Below are 16749 nucleotides of genomic sequence, written 5' to 3' on the forward strand. Positions count from 1 at the left end.
AAAGGAGCTACTTAACAAAAATCCAGGTGGGGGGAGGGGGGGAGGGAAGGTACTAGTATTGTTTTACATGTAAATTATGTAATCCTTTAAAATAAATTAAAAAAAAAAAACTTTTTGTATCTTCCACCTTAATACTTGTTCCTTTTTTTTCAATTGTCAGAGCCATAAAGAATGACCCCCTAAATTCCCTCCCTGCCCCCAGCATAGATGAGAATGCAGACTTGGAGTTTTGAGATTGGTGCCAGTACTTGGGAGAGGGAAGGAGCTCAATGTGCAAAATTTCTCTGAAGGACTAAATAAGTACATGAATATGAGTAAACTAGGTAATCTAATTTATTTAGATCTTTAAAAGGTCTTTACAACATGCATACACCAAAGATTATATTAGCCATGGGACAGTGGGCACCAGCTAGGTGTTGATTGCAGTGTTTTCAAGAGATTACATTATCAAAGAGTTAGAAACAATGGAGAGGGAAGAGCTAATATCATCGATATTTAGAAGGAAAAGATGGTAGGATCTGAAGATGGATTACATAGAAGAATGGTGGAGAAGAGTAAAAAATTAATCCAGAATATCTAGGTTCAGAAACTAGAAGACTATTGACAGAAGTAGGGTAGTTATGAAGAACACCTAGTTTAGTTTTTAAATAGGAAAGAAAAGTTCTGATTTGTACATATTGAGTCTGGAGTACTGTCTGCACATTCAGATATTGAAATGTCCTATAAGCAGATGAAAAGACAGAAAATCATGTAGGAGGATCATAGATCTGATCAAGGTACTGCTATCCTAGTTGAGTCTTTTATTGCCTCTTACCTTGATCATTGCAGTGACCTAATTGGTTTTCCCACCGCAAATCTCTCCCCACTTCAGTCCATATTCTACCTTGCAGCGAAGATGATTTTTTTTTTTTAAAGCACATAGGATCATATCATTCCCCTCCTCCAATAAACTCCATTGGCTTCCTGCTGCCTCTAGAGTCAACTATAAGTTCCTCCTCTGTTCTTTTTAAAGACTTTCACAATCTGGTCTTATCCTGTCTTTTGAACCCTGTTGCACATTATTCCCCTGAATATGTGTATTCTCCCATAGAAGCTATATAAATAGAGTATGGCAACCCCAAACAAGTCCCACTCTCAAGCTGTTGCCAGCATAGATACTTGTCTTCTGTATATTACAAATCCTTCAGGACTGGACAATCAGAAAAAAGATCACACTCAAATCACATTCTAACATGCCCATATCAGAGAAGTACTTTGTGTTTTTCCAAAGAGACAAGGAAAAGTCTACATGTGGACTACAGGGAGTGCTTCTTGACCCACTGAAGGTTTTTTTTTTTTTGAGTGAAAAAAGATCCCAAAGAAAGGATATGAAAATAATAATGTAATAACATAAATATCTTAAATTTGTACTAATATAAATGGTAATGTAAAATGAATCAGACTTGGCATAGTGAGGAAAATTGTCAGTCATACTTTTCTATCATTTCTAGTGATGAAGAGTTAGTCAGACTTTGGGGAGGGAAGATTGAGATAGAACAAAGTCAGAAAAACTGAATTTGAGCTTTAAAAGCTCCTCCTTGACTATAGGAAAATCATTTCATCTGAAAAATGGTGATAATGCAATGATAGTAATGCCCCACCTCCCTTACAGGACTGTTGGAAGGAAAGTGCTTTGTAATAAAAGGTAATGCATTGCAGTGTCTAGAGCATTAGATGTGGATCTTGGAGACCTCCCCTGACCCTGGATAGATGACTTAATTTGCCATTTGCTGAATGATGGACATTGTGCTAAGCACTGAGGCTACAAATGCCCTTCTGGGAGAGACCTTTCCTAGGATGTGAGTGATCAGCTATACTTGCCTTTTTGTGAGCTCTCCAGCCAGTGCCCCCATGGGAATAGGTCTTTTTCTTCCATTCCAAGAGGACCATCCCTCTCTCTTGTAGGAGCGTAGCACAGATACTTCTCATGAGGACCGACACCTGGGACAGCTGAGCCAAGCTGATGCTATCTAGGAACCCTGCAATATATTGCAGTATCTCTAGGGGCAGGCTGGTCAGCGACCTCTGGCTATTCCCTCTGGGCCCCAGTTCAGGAGCAACCTCAGGCTTGATGGCAAACGTCCTGAGTTTCTGACTGTAGATCACTTTGGCTCTTTGCCCCGGAGGTCGGAAATGACTCTGAACAAAGGTACAGCCCAAGTAGGCCAGTGGACAGCGATGCTGGAACCAGCCATTGATACATGACTGGATATCAGAGTGGATGTTCTTGAAATGCAACGGGAACTCATCCCTCCTAAAGAATTTGTTGCAAGTAAAAGTAAAAGCTGAGCTACTCTTGTTATGTCTTCTGGTCACACATTCACTGTGGAGTTCCACATGGAGCCCTGGGGGACTCTCAGAAGTGAGATCTGCCAGTACTGCACTTGAGGAAAATTGCTCTGGCTCAAAATTGTAGGTTTGTGTTGCAAAGTCCATGAAGAGTCCATCGATGCTCCTCGATTCCGAGATGATGTGGCCCTTCAGCTCCCTTTCCATGGCACACAGAAGGGTGGTTCTGATTAGATCTGATTTTGGCAGTTCTTCTACATCAATCCCCAGATCTGAGGTATCTGTGGCTTTGTGTTCACTTGGCTTACTAGCTCCCATTGCATCACCAAGTCGGGCCCTCTTTCCACAGTAGCTGACTGGAACTTTGAAGGTATAGACAGTCTTGACTTCCTGAGCCTCTAGGTTGCCATAAACAAAATCCCTTTCTTTGGGTGTGCAAGCAGGAATCTGGCCAAAGTGGATCAGCATTCTCCCATTATGCACCAGGTACATATTATAATCCTTTACATCAACTGCTGCCTTCAGTCTTTCCAATACTCCATCTTGCCAAGGTGCGAGTCCTGTCGTTTCCATGTTCCTATATGGGTCCTGGTTTTGGTCTGCCTGGCCTTCTTTCTCCATGCTAGCATCCTTCTGTGAAGCATTGCCCTGGCTGGAAGCTTGTTCTTTCCCTGCGTCCTGACTTCTCTTGCCCCCAGAATTTGCTGATGAATTTGTTAACATTGAAGCCGCATGCTCTTTGCTGAAAATGTTTTCCCATTTCCCAAAACTGGCCAGATCCATCCCTTCTTTGTCTTTGGCCAAAGCTTCTCGTTCTTGCTGGCTCAGTTCCATCATTTCGCCATTAGGTGACATTTCACTTGTTGAGAGAGAATGAGGGTCCACCCCACCAACTGCTCCTTGTTCCTCCAAAATGGCATCACTGTCCATTTCCAATTCCTCCTCAGTGAACTCTCTGGATTCAGGGAAAAGCTCCACCATCTTCAGGGAGCCAAAAAGGGTGTTTTGATCCTGGATGGCCAGAGCTGTATCCAAACATTCCTCACTGTGGGGCTCTTTCATGATATTCTCATGAAGAATTGTTTCTGAGTCAATATTTGGCCAACGGTTCCACTCCATGGAGCAACAGACCACACTGGCTGGGCAGACCTGAAGGTGCTTTGCCAATTTATGTCGCGCCATAGAGAGAGGACAGCCATAAGCAGAGTTGAGGCAAGGAACCTGCTCTAGGGGACAAAGTAACTCATGTTCTTCCTCCTTGCACATGTGGAAAACTGCTCCACAAAGCCGGCGACAATTGATCACCAAGCAGGAGATACTTGGCTCTATAGGAACCTGACAATGTCGATGGAAACATTTCTCACAATGACGGTGCTGTCCAGCTGGAGGTCTCTGGACCCTGCCCTGTGTGTCAAAGACAAAAGGGGCAAAGGAAAAATAACTGAATGTTAGAACACCCTTTCCCGTCATGAGTCCTCCTCTCTTCACTCACTTCCTCAGAGAGCTTGTTTAGCATCACATCTGTAACTTCAGCCTTGAGTGTGTGGTTATTTCCCCAAATAGCAAATTTGTACTCCTATCCTTGATCTTTTCAGTTGATAAACTTGTAGGTCTTCACCTATAACATATGTAGTAGGCCTGAGGGAAGGAAACTTCAGTGGATTTTATAGTCTTCCAATCCCACATTTGAGAGGAAAAATAGACACCAAGTCCATCAAAACTAGAGTTTTAAATCTTTTTTATATTATGAACCTCTTTGGTAGTCTAGTGAAGCCTACAGACACCTTCCACAAATTAATGTTCTTAAATGCATAGAAGAAAATATATGATTACAAAAGAAACCAATGGTACTGAAATAGTTATCAAAATATTTATAAAGCAGATACCTAGACCCCATGTTAAGGATCTCTTTCCTTAAAGTCTCCCTTGAGCACTCCTGTTATATGTGTCTCTGGTTGTTGCCAGAATATCTCAGTTGGACATCCTGTTATTGTGTCAGAAATTGACTTTATCAGCTTTCTTCCTCCCCAAAGTGAGCCACTTTCTCACTTCCCTATCTTGGGCAATGGCACCACCTGTCATTTGCCTGACCATGATAAAAGTCATAGAATGAAGGTATCAAAGTTTAAGTTGGAAGTATCCAGGGGTCCTTTTCCATGAATTTGCTTTTAAAATATTTTGATAACAAATGTGCATACCCTTTGACCCAGCCATACTACTACTGGGCTTATACCCCAAGGAACTACTAGAGAAGGGAAAGGGTCCTGTATGTGCCAAAATGTTTGTGGCAGCCCTTTTCATAGTGGCTAGAAGCTGGAAGATGAATGGATGTCCATCAATTGGAGAATGGTTGGGTAAACTATGGTATATGAATGTTATGGAATATTACTGTTCTATAAGAAATGACCAACAGGAGAAATACAGAGAGGCTTGGAGAGACTTACATCAACTGATGCTGAGTGAAACGAGCAGAACCAGAAGATCATTATACACTTCAACAATGATACTGTATGAGGATGTATGCTGATGGAAGTGGATTTCTTCAACATAGAGAAGAGCTAATCCAATTCCAATTGATTAATGATGGACAGAACCAGCTACATCCAGAAAAGGACTGGGAAATGAATGTAAACTGTTATTTTTACCTTCTGAATCCAATTCTTCCTGTGCAACAAAAAAATTCGGTTCTACACACATATATTGTATCTAAATTATACTGTAATATATTTAACATATATAAGACTGCTTGCCATCAGGGGGAGGGGGTTGGGGGAGGAAGGGAAAAAATCTGAATAGAAGTAAGTGCAAGGGATAATGTTGTAAAAAATTACCCATGCATATGTACAGTCAAAAAATGTTATAATTATAAAATAAAATAAAAAATTAAAAAAAAATATTTTGATAACTATATTCCAATATGCAGGTATTCCTTCCATATCAGGGGGGTTATGGGTACACTGTCCCTGTGATTTGGAAAATCCATATAAAATGTTTTGGTTTTTCCTTCTTAGCAGAGAAGAAGCCTGAATTATTTGAGATAAAATATTTTAACACCATATAATACTATACATTTAATTTTTGAGTTTCTAAACTTTCTGTGCCATCTATTAGCCTTATATATATAATCTGTGACTTCTGCAAAACTCTCCCCCACTTTCCCATTTAATTTCTTATACTGATCTGCAATATATCAAAACTGTGATGGGGAAAGTCACATTATGAAAGTGAAAACTGTAGTTGGTTTCCTTTTTCTTAAATATTTTATTTTATGCATTTAAAAACATGATTTTGAAATGAGATCCATGGACTTCACTATCCTGTCAAAGTATTCTATGATGCTCAAAAGGATAAGAACTCATAATGTAACCCAACCTCATTTTAAAATTTAAAACATTTTCCTTTAAAAAAAATATGGATTTAATCATCACTATTATGGTCCTCTTGTTTTATAGACTAGAAAAATGAGGCTGAAGATGGTTAAGGGCTTGTCAAGAATACTCAGATAATACTTATCACAGGACTTTGAATTCAGGTATTCTAACCCTAGAACCAAGTCTTTCCATTGCCCCTTCCTTTCTCAGTCATACCAATCCCAACCAATCACTAAAATCTCCTAATTCAAGCTCCCCTGTTTTTCCAATTTACCTTTTCCTCTTTGTTTTCTAAGATTTCAATCAAGCCCAGATCCTCATCATTGAATACCTGGAGTTTTACAATCAACTTCTATCTGGTCTCTCTAGTCTCTCCTCTTTTCAGCTTATTTTTTACTCAAACTATTCCCAAATAACTGTTTTATCATCTCCTTCTCAAAAATATACAATGGTTCCCAGTTCTTTATTCAACTATAGAAAGCACTACTCTTTTGGACATAATAACCTTTATAACTTCATTTTTTATTCATTTTTGTACAGAAAATCCTCTTAGAACTTTGTGTCAAAAACTTTTGTTTTATTTGTTCAGATGTTTTTTAAAATTTCAGAAGAAAAATTGCAAATTCTCTGTAAGTGTTAAGAACATATCTGACCACGGCCTGAAAGAAGTTGTAAAATTCAATTTCAGGGATTAGCATAAAAAATACTAGATACTCCTTAAGAGGAAAGAAGAAGAGAAATAATATAATAACTTGGTAGCTTAATAACAGTTAAAGGGGACCACTGTGGTACATAGGGACTTAGCATTGCTAAAATGAAGAGCCAAGGTTGTTTGCTCTTAGAGGACATAGAGACCTATGAGAGCTCACAACTCTAAATGTGCTAAGTTTTGCTATGACTTTATACTTTAGGAACAGGTGACTGGCAATTAACAATCCAAGCCTCATTTGCTTATTGTTTGGGTTTTGATGGCTCAGTGAATATAAATAACAATTGTTTCTGTTCTGGCCAGAAACTTTGAGGATCTTCCCTCTTCCTGACTGATTCTTTTGTGAAAGCAAAATAGACCATCTTTTCTCTCATTTCTTACCTCACTGATTGGGCATTGCCTCAATCAAACTGAGACGGGGGAAAGATCTTAGCTTAAAAAGTGCGAGGTCTCCCATTGCATCCAGGGCCATCTCCAGTCAACGAAATTTACATCTTGCCACTGGACCCAAATGGCTTTGGAGAAGAAAGTGAGAGAGGTGACCTTGCCCTAGTCCTCCCTCCCTCCCTTAGATCCAATGCACTTGCATGTCATGGTATCACTTCCCTGATGCCATAGTCCTTTTCCAAAATGAACAAACAATGACAACCTAGTTTTTAAGTATAATGGGTATCGCCTCAGACAAACTAAGACCTAGAAAAGACTAGATTAAAAAGGCCTAAGTCTCTCACTGCATCCAGGGTCATCACAAATCATCCTAACTTATGTACTAGCACTGGACTACAATAATCTTTTTTTTTTTAATAGTTTTTATTTACCAGATATATGTATGGGTAATTTTACATCATTGACAATTGCCAAACCTTTTGTTCTTATTTTTCCCCTCCTTTCACCCCCTCCCCCCACCCAGATGACAGGTTGACCAATACATGTTAAATATGTTAAAGTATAAATTAAATACAATATATGTGTACATGTCCAAACAGTTGTTTTGCTGTACAAAAAGAATCGGACTTTGAAGTAGTGTACAATTAATCTGTGAAGGAAATCCAAAATGCAGGGGGACAAAAATATGGACTACAATAATCTTGAAAATGAGAATGAAACTAATGGCTTTGTACATCCCTGCCTCTCTTAAATACAATTCACATCATCATCAGCTGACAGCCATTAGTTTCTAACTCTGGGCAAATTAACTTATTCTTTCTCCATGCTTTAGTTCATTCAGCTAATTAATGACACATAATGCCTGTGTATTCTTGACAAACCACTTAAATTAAATTTAATAATTTAGTAACAGCTTACTCCTGTTTTAACTTATTCAGGGGGCAAACCAGATAAATGATCTTATAAATATAAGTTGTTGAATAGGTTTAGTTTTGTCCCAAAGCGCAGCAATAAGCTATCTGCATGCTTTATTCTATCTTAGGACTGATTCTAGGGAGTGTTTTGCCTATTTTTAATAGGGAAAGAATAGATTATCAGGACTGGACATTTAAAAGCATTCCTAATAATGATAGCTGTCTCTTCAAGATCATTTCATTTTAACCTCACAATCAGTAAGTCTATGAGGCTTATAACCTATAAGTTTATAATGGTGCAAATAGTATCATCTCTATTTTTACGCTTAGAAAGGTCAGGCAGCTTGCCCACATAGTGGCTGAGCTAGGACTCAAACTTGGTCTATCTGGGCCCAAACTCAGACTCTTTTCCCAATCTACTCTGCAGCTTCCTTATCTGTAGCTGGTAGAATTGAAGCAAATATGTAATTAAGAGGACTTTGATATCTGAAAATTTTTTTGGCCAGGGGGAGAGGTTTATGGATAGAGAGGGTGATGTGAATATAGTTGGAGTAACAAGCAAATAAATAGATAAATGAAAGGAATACAAGGCTTGAAATTTGGGGGTGGGAAGGTATTGTAAAAGTAAAGAGGGAACAAGAAAATAATAATTAAAAGGAATTTGATGCCTGATTTATTTATTTATTTTCAGTGGAGAAGGATTGTATGGGTAGATGGGGAAATAAGAAAAAAGACATTCTTTCTGACCAATTTCCAAAATATCTTAAGGAGTCTAGAGTAGGTATGGAGGAGGCATGAGAGGCCCTAGATATCTCTGAGTGGGTAATTCCTGGGATATAAATTTAAGCTTTTTCTGAAAGTAAAAATGGTAAAACTAGAGTTTAAATTTCATCAGAACATGGAAGTGGTTATCTTCAACATAAAGAAGATCCAACTCACTTCTAGTTGATCAATGATGGACAGAAACAACTACACCCAGAGAAGGAACACTGGGAATTGAATGTAAATTGTTAGCACTACTGTCTATCTACCCAGGTTACTTATACCTTCGGAATCTAATACTTAACATGCAACTTTGGATTTACACAGATATATTGTATCTAGGTTATACTGTAACACATGTAAAATGTATGGGATTGCCTGTCATCTAGGGGAGGGAGTAGAGGGAGGAAGGGGATAATTTGGAAAAATGATTACAAGGGATAATATTATAAAAAAATTACTCATGCATATATATATACTGTCAAAATTTTTTATAATAAAGTAAATTTGTTTTCAATTTTTAAAAATTAAAAAAATAAATTTCATCAGAACAAAGAAATGTATGCATTTGCATTTCTTTGCATATTGCTTTTTATTATATTTTAGGTTATAGAACAAATATAGTCATTAAAGATACTCCCTATGTTGGGCAAGGCACCCAAGCTTAGTAGTTCTCAATTTATTCATTTACAAAATGAAGGTAAATGGATCTCTGGGAGTTTCTTCCTGTTCTAGATTTATGATCCCCAGATCCTATGATTTCTTTATAATCTATGCTATTTTTTAAAAAAAAAAGTTTTATTTTTACAGAGAAATTGCAATTAACTATATTGTATTCTTTTTGCCACTCTTAATTATGTGTGCATGAAGAAAACCTATGAACTAGGAACACGTATCTAATCAATACTCACGTTTATATAGCACCAGTTAACAGATTCTCATATCTGTTTCATTATTAAGAAAAAGATAATGAAAATGATGAAGATGAATAGAGTGATAAGAATGAATATAAATTTATCTCAATTAAATTTATTACTAATTGATCTGGTCAATAACATAGGCTACCTCAATTAATCAACGATTATTTCTTAAGCTCTCTTATGGACACAAATACAATAAATAATATGGTTTTGGAATTTGTGAATGGTCTATTTATTTTATATATGGTAACTTAAGGTTGAGATCAACTGTCTGATGAAGTGGATAGAATGCCAGGCATGGAGTCAAGATGACCTGAGTTTAAATCTGGCCTCAGACACTCATTAGCTGTGTGACCTTGGGCAAGTCACTTCATCCTGTCTACCTCAGTTTCAACATCTGTAAAATGAACTGGAGAAGGAAAGGGCAAATCACTCCAGTATTTTTGCCAACAATGAGTTGGTGACTGAACTGACTGAACAACAAAACTTAGTGCCATCATTTTTCAGGCAGGTAGAATGATATAGTGGAGAGGAAACTGGAAACTAAGTGAGAGGATTCAAATCTTGTATCTTCCACTAACTTGAGTAAATAACTTAACCTTTCTGACTGAGAATCACTCTTATTAGAGGGGAGTGAAAGAGATCAAGAGACCAAGGTCTAAATCCATTGTCTAATGTTGACTACTTGTTTGACCTCAGACAAGTTGCCACCTTCTGGGCCCACTGTTCATTCTTCTATAAAGTTAAGGGTTTGGACTACAGGAGACCACTTCCTTGGGGCAGCTGGATGGAAAATGGATAATAAGTCAGGTGTATCAACTCCTTACTAACTGTATGTTACAGTCACAATCCCAATTGCCTTAGCAAAAAAAAAGAAGTCCTTTCAACTCTTAGATCAACAATGGGAGGATCAGACTAGGTGAATCCTAAGATTCCATCCAGCTCCATATTCCAAGATTCTATTTGTTTTCCTTTCAAATAGATCTTATTTTAGAGGTACAGCTTATACTGGGGCCAATAATTAGACCAAAACTGACCTTGTATTTCTTTACAGAGAAAATATCAGGACCACAACATTCCTCAAAATGGCTTCTTCCCTCCAATAAAATCAATTCTGTTATTATTCTGCAACTATTTCACTTATTAACTTTGCTTTATGTTGTATAGTACTTTAATGTTGTTGTTCAGTCATGTCCTACTCTTTGTGACTCATGGACCATAGTGCACCAATAATATCTATGGAGTTTTCTGGGTAAAGATACTGGAATGATTTGTCATTTCTTTCTCCACAGAATGAAAGCAAACAGGATTAGTTGACTTGCTCAGGGTCACAGAGCAAATATGTATTTGAGGCTGGATTTGGACTCAGAAAAATAAGTCTTCCTGATTTCAATGCCATTCAGGAGTGTGGATGTAGTACCTTCCATCTCAGTATATTAAAAGCACTGATCAAAGAATATTCAGTGAAAACTTTTAGCCCATTTTAGTGATAGTGAAACAGAAGAGCCCCAAGAAAAGAGCAAATACCAAATGTCAAAGTTATTTTCTCAAGAACTAGGTCATGTTTTGTGCCAGGCTCTAGTCCAAGATCTCTGGGTCAGCCAGAGAACAGCCAATATCTCCAGAAGAGGAAAGAAGGGCTGCCAAACAAGCACTATCTGTGTAACCGAAGGCACAGGTTAAGCAAAGCCTAATAATAGTGGTGTCCAGAGCCCATAAAAACCCAGGACTTACCATCTTGCTGACACGTCGTCTTGCTTCTTAGCTCTAAAGGAAAATGTACATAATTAGCAATAGAAGTGAGACATTTATTTTTGTTATTAATTTTTTCTTTTAAAAATTCTGAATATAATAAATTTCCATTAAAATGAGCACATTCCTATTTATGGAATTAAAAGAATTATACTGATATGTACAGCTTGCTTTTCTTTTCAAGTCTGTGATAAATTTAGCATCTGTCAAAACTAAGCTGCTTGTCCATGATTACGCACCCTTTTTAATTCTCTTTTGTTCAATTATGCATGTATTTTTTAAATGGACATTTTAATATTCCTTCCAATTAGGTGTAAAGACAATTTATAAACATTCTTTTTTTAAAATTTGAGTTCTAAATTCTCATCCTCCTTTCTTCCCCTCCCCCCTTCTTGGGAAGGCAAGCAATTTGATATAGATTGTACAAGTGCAGTCAGAAAAAAACAGTTCCATGAGAGCCATGTTGTGGGGAGAAAGATAACCACAGAACAAAAAACAAACAAGAAGAATAAAGAAAGTCCAAAAAGTACACTTTGTCATTCAGACTCCATCAGTTCTTTCTCTGGAAGTGAACAGCATTTTTCATCATGTCCTTCAGAACTGTCTTATATCACTGTTTTGCTAATAGTATCTAGTCTTTCATATTTCATTATTATTTTATTTTTACACTATTCTCCTAGTTTTGCTCACTTTACTTTGCACAAATTCATGCAAATCCAGGTTTTTCTGAGAGTATTCTGCTCATCATTTCTTATAGCACAATAGTTCTCCATCATAATCATATGCTGCAACTTGTTCAGCCATTTCTCAATTGATGGGCTTCTTCTCAATGTCCAATTCCTTGCCACCACAAAAAAAAAAAAAAAAAAAAAAAAAAAAACCTACTATAAAATTTGGATCTTAGGCCCTTTTTCTTTTCTTTGATCTCTTTGGGATATAGACCTAGTAGTGGTATTGCTAGGACAAAGAATATACACTATTTTGTACCTCTTTGGACATAGTTCCAAATTGCTTTCCAGAATAGCTGGAACAGTTCACAACTCCACCAACAGTGTATCAGTTTTCTGTATCTCCACTATTTGTTATTTGCCTTATCTGTATAGCATATATATATTTTTTTCCTGAGACAATTGGGGTTAACTGACTTGCCCAGGGTCACACAGCTAGGAAATGTTAAGTGTCTGAAAACAGATTTGAACTCAGGTTCTCCTGACTTCTAGGCTGGTGCTCTATCTGATGTGCCACCTAGCTGCCTCCTATAGCATGTATTATTAACAGATACTTTGAACCTCAGCTTCCACATTTATAAAATGAAGGAGCTAGATTTCTTGGCATTTAGGAAAAGATAAAACACTCTAGGATCTTTATTAAGAAAACTTCAGATGGAGTCAGGAAGAATTAGATATGATTGAAATAACTTCAAACAACAAGTCTTTGCCAGCATCATTCCTTAGAAATATTTTTCCAATTCTATCTGTTGAAATCCTATTGCGTTCTTCAAGACCTAAATGGAGCCTTTGATGATCACCCTTGACAAATCACCTCTTTTTCTTCTGAATTCCTAAGACTGCGGGTCTGTAAATCACTCTTCAAAATGTTTTCAATTCGTAGCTCTTTGTTTAGTCTTTTCTCTCCTGTTCTGAATCCCTTTAAGACCAAGGTCTTCCTTCTTCAAGTATTTTTCATTATAGCTATTTGTGTATGGTCTTATGTCTCTCACTAGATCACACAGGTTCTTTAAGGGCAGGGATTCAGATATAATTTTTCTTTGTAGTCTTCATTGTCCTTGGGTATATTGTAGACTCTAAACAAGCATTTATTGAATGAACAGGTGATGAATGAATGTATCTTCCTTGTTCCTCATACTGCCCAGATTGAAGTTCTTTTGAATTATGATGATCTTTAATTCTCACTCCAGTTGGTCAAAACTTGACTATTATCTACACTATAATGTTCTATCCCTTAGTGGTCCCACAAAAATTCATGGGATCCCTTATCTCAACCATTTTCTATTTGTATTTTAATGTATGATCTGTGTTCTCCCAACATCCTTTCAACTCTAGTGCTTCCACCTTGGGATCCTGCCATTTTGATGGGTGACTGTCTTATTTGGCCCTCTATTTCAGATAATGAAAGTGAAGCCATTCTTGACTTCTCTCACTACTCCAAGTCATATTTTCTCATCAGCTGTCTTGCAGCCATGTGACATTTCTCTTCACCATCCTTTTCAGTCTTAGAAGGGGTGGATCAATATACTTTTTTTTTTTTAAACTCACCCTTCTCAATCAGTATTCCACTATATCTGTGGTCTCCTTCAATTAGAATAAAATGAGGGCAGGAATTGTCTTTGCTTTTATAATTGTATCTCTAGCAGATAGCATATTGTCATCACTTCCTAAATAATTTTTTTCATTCATTCATTTCCTATTTTGTGTATATGAGGTCTCTTTTCCATCCCTAATTATGCTGTCCTGTATCTGGCCTCATTTATCTCAAACTGACCAATTTATTAAGTTTGTATACTGAAGTCAAATTTAAATCCTATAGATTACCCACAAATTAGATGAGGTCCTCTTTGATTTCATCAATACCTGTTATTATTGTCCACAAGTTGACAAGGAAACTTTAAAGGTTATTCTCTTCCTCTACCTCCCAAACTAGATGAACTACATACTAATTTTATATACTCTGCATATTTGTTTTTTTTGTTTTTTGTTTTTTGTTTTTGTGGTGAGGCACTTCAGATTAAATGACTTGCCCAAGGTCATATAGCTAGTAAGTATTAAGTATCTGAAAGCAGATTTGAACTCAGGTCCTCCTGACTTCAGGACTGGTACTCTATCCACTGCACCATCTAGCTGCCCTTACTCTGAATATTTAATGTGTGGGAAGGAAACTTAGATTAAGATTCTATTTGGGCAAAAGCAACCAAAGTCAGCAAGGAAATCCAGTGTACTTCTTCATAACTCGGGGATTCCTTATCCAGCAGAATGTTTTAAAGAAGCCCATACAGGTTGATAACATGACCTAACAGGCACTGTGCAATATACAAAATATTTAGCAAACTATTGGATTTTGTTTGTTTGATGGGGAAGTGGGGGTAGTTTGAAGCTTCATAGAGGTAGTGAATGGAAAACTGAGCCTAAAGTTATGAAATCTGAGTTCATATCTCCCTACAGTCATTTATTGGCTAGGTAAAACACTAAACCTTTCTTAACCTCAGTTTCCTTAACTATAAAATGGGGATAATAAAAACATCTACTTCCCAAGGTTGTTGAGGGGATTAAATGAGAGTATATATGTATGTGTGTATACACACATGTACTACTTAGCACTGAGGGACTTCCGGCCAAGATGGCGGCATGGAGGCAGACAGCTGCTTGAGCTCCGTGTTTTCTCTCAGAACTTACTTCATGACAAGCCTCAGAGTTAATGCTTGACCGGAAAAGAAACCCACAAATAATCACCAAGAGACGACATCCTTGAAATTCGCCAGAGAAGGTCTGTGTTTGCTCGGGGGAGGGTCAAACAGACTGGGCGCAGACTGAGGGCAGGCAGCCAGAGCAAGACAGGCAGCTCACACAGCTCAGACCGGAGGGGGAGGGGTACAATCTCTGCCGTTTCTGCAAAAAGGCTTTTACCCCAGTGTGGATGCTCCGTCTTGGCAGCAAGCCAGGAGCAGCAGAGAGGGTGTAAACACCGGACATGAAGATTAAAACCCCAGAAAGCCAGTGTCTCTCAGAGCCCGGCCACACCCAACCCCCACCTGGACTGACTCAGGGAAGTCTCAGAGCCTCAGAGCGCAGATTCAGCGCAGCCATCGCTGTCCTGTTAGTGGCCATCTGCTGCCCTACCCCCAGTCTGTAGAGGAAGCCAATTAACACCATCCAGCCCCATCCCCCTCAAAACAGACCAATTGTTTCTCTTGTCAATTTGTTTTCTTCGATTCTGCTCTTGACAAAATGAACAAAAAATTTAAAAGGGCTCTAACCATTGACAGCTTCTGTATGGAGAGAGAGCAGACTTCAAACACTGAGGAGACTAAAAACAGACTGTCCCCAGAGGAACCCCCTAAGGGGGATATGATCTGCTCCTCAATACAAAAGAATCTCATAGAGGAAATCAAAAAGGCTCTCACAAGAGAGCTAGAAGAGAAATGGGTAAAGGAAAGGGAAGCTTGGAAAGAGGGCCTGGAGAAGTTATCCAGAGTGGATAAAGAGATCAAATCATTGAGAAATAAAATTAGTGAATTAGAAAAGGCAAACAACTCCAAGGAAAACAGGATTAGTGAATTGGAAAAGGCAAACAACTCCAAGGAAAACATGATTAGTGAGCTAGATAAAGAAATCAGCTCTCTAAAAAATAAAATGGATAAAATGGAAAAAAATTCCATAGAAGATAAAAACACAATTGGACAATTACAAAAAGATATTAAAAAAGTGAGTGAAGAAAATACATCATTGAAAATTAGACTTGAACAAGTAGAAATGAATGACTCAAGGAGAAACCAAGAGGTAGTCAAGCAAAACCAGAGAAATGAAACAATTGAAAAGAATGTCAAGTACCTTATTAGAAAGACAACAGACCTGGAAAACAGATCCAGGAGAGACAATGTGAGAATAATCGGACTCCCTGAAAAATGTGAGGAAAAAAGAGCTTGGACACTATTTTTGAGGAAATTATCAAAGAGAACTGCCCAGACGTTTTGGAAACAGAGGGTAAAATAAACATTGAAAAAATTCATTGATCACCTACTGAAAGGGACCCTAAAATCAAAACACCAAGAAATATAGTGGCCAAGTTCAAGAACCATCAGACAAAGGAAAAAAATATTGGAAGCTGCTAGAAAAAAGCAATTCAGATGTGGAGGAGCCACAATAAGGATAACCCAGGATGTAGCAGCGTCCACATTAAAAGAACGAAGGGCCTGGAAAATGATATTCCGAAAGGCTAAGGAACTTGGTATGCAGCCAAGAATAACTTACCTAGCAAAAATGAGCATCGTTTTCCAGGGAAAAAGATGGACACTTAACGAAATAAATGAATTCCATCTATTTTTGATGAAAAAACCAGACCTACATAAAATGTTTGATCTTCAAATACAGAACTCAAGAGATTTCTAAAAAGGTAAAAAGAAATCTTGAGAACTATACTTCTGCCATAAAAATATGTAAAGAACATATGTACAATTTGTCCTAGAAACTACAGGTGGAAAGGAATTTATATCATAAAAAAGTGTAAAGTGGTGGTAATACATCTCATGAAGAGGCAAAGATAACCTATTATATCTGAGAGAAAGAAAGGAGGGAGATGAACATAGTGTGTATCAATAGACATATTCGATTTATGGTGAAACTTCTTCCACTTCATTGAAAAGTGAGAGGGAAGGAGTAAGCTAAGGGGAAGGAAATACAGAAATTGTGAGGAAAAAGGGTAAAATAAGGGGAGGAACTTTCAGGTGGGGAAGGGATACTAAAAAGGGAGGGCTGTGAAAAGCAAGTGGTGTTCACAAGTTTAATAAGAGGGAAGGAAAGGGGAAAAGCATCAGCAGGGGTTAATAGGATGGCAAGCAATATAGAATTAGTCATTCTAACCATAAATGTGAA

The 16749-nt window shown here is 37.6% G+C and overlaps 1 protein-coding gene across 1 annotated transcript in view; it reads right to left on the reverse strand.

Moving 5' to 3' along the window:
• Positions 1–1788: 1788 nt before the first annotated feature.
• FBXO40 (F-box protein 40) overlaps positions 1789–16749 on the reverse strand; it is a 47736-nt gene continuing 32775 nt past the window's right edge. Inside the window, exons 2-3 of the mRNA XM_074302082.1 lie at positions 11126–11158; positions 1789–3732 (exon numbers count right to left, since the gene is read on the reverse strand). Of these exons, the coding sequence (XP_074158183.1) occupies positions 1789–3732; positions 11126–11128 (1947 nt within the window). The 5' untranslated portion in view covers positions 11129–11158. The remainder of the gene's footprint in view (positions 3733–11125; positions 11159–16749) is intronic.

This window comes from Sminthopsis crassicaudata, chromosome 3 (assembly GCF_048593235.1).
Source record: "Sminthopsis crassicaudata isolate SCR6 chromosome 3, ASM4859323v1, whole genome shotgun sequence".
NCBI classification, from domain to species: Eukaryota; Metazoa; Chordata; class Mammalia; order Dasyuromorphia; family Dasyuridae; genus Sminthopsis; species Sminthopsis crassicaudata.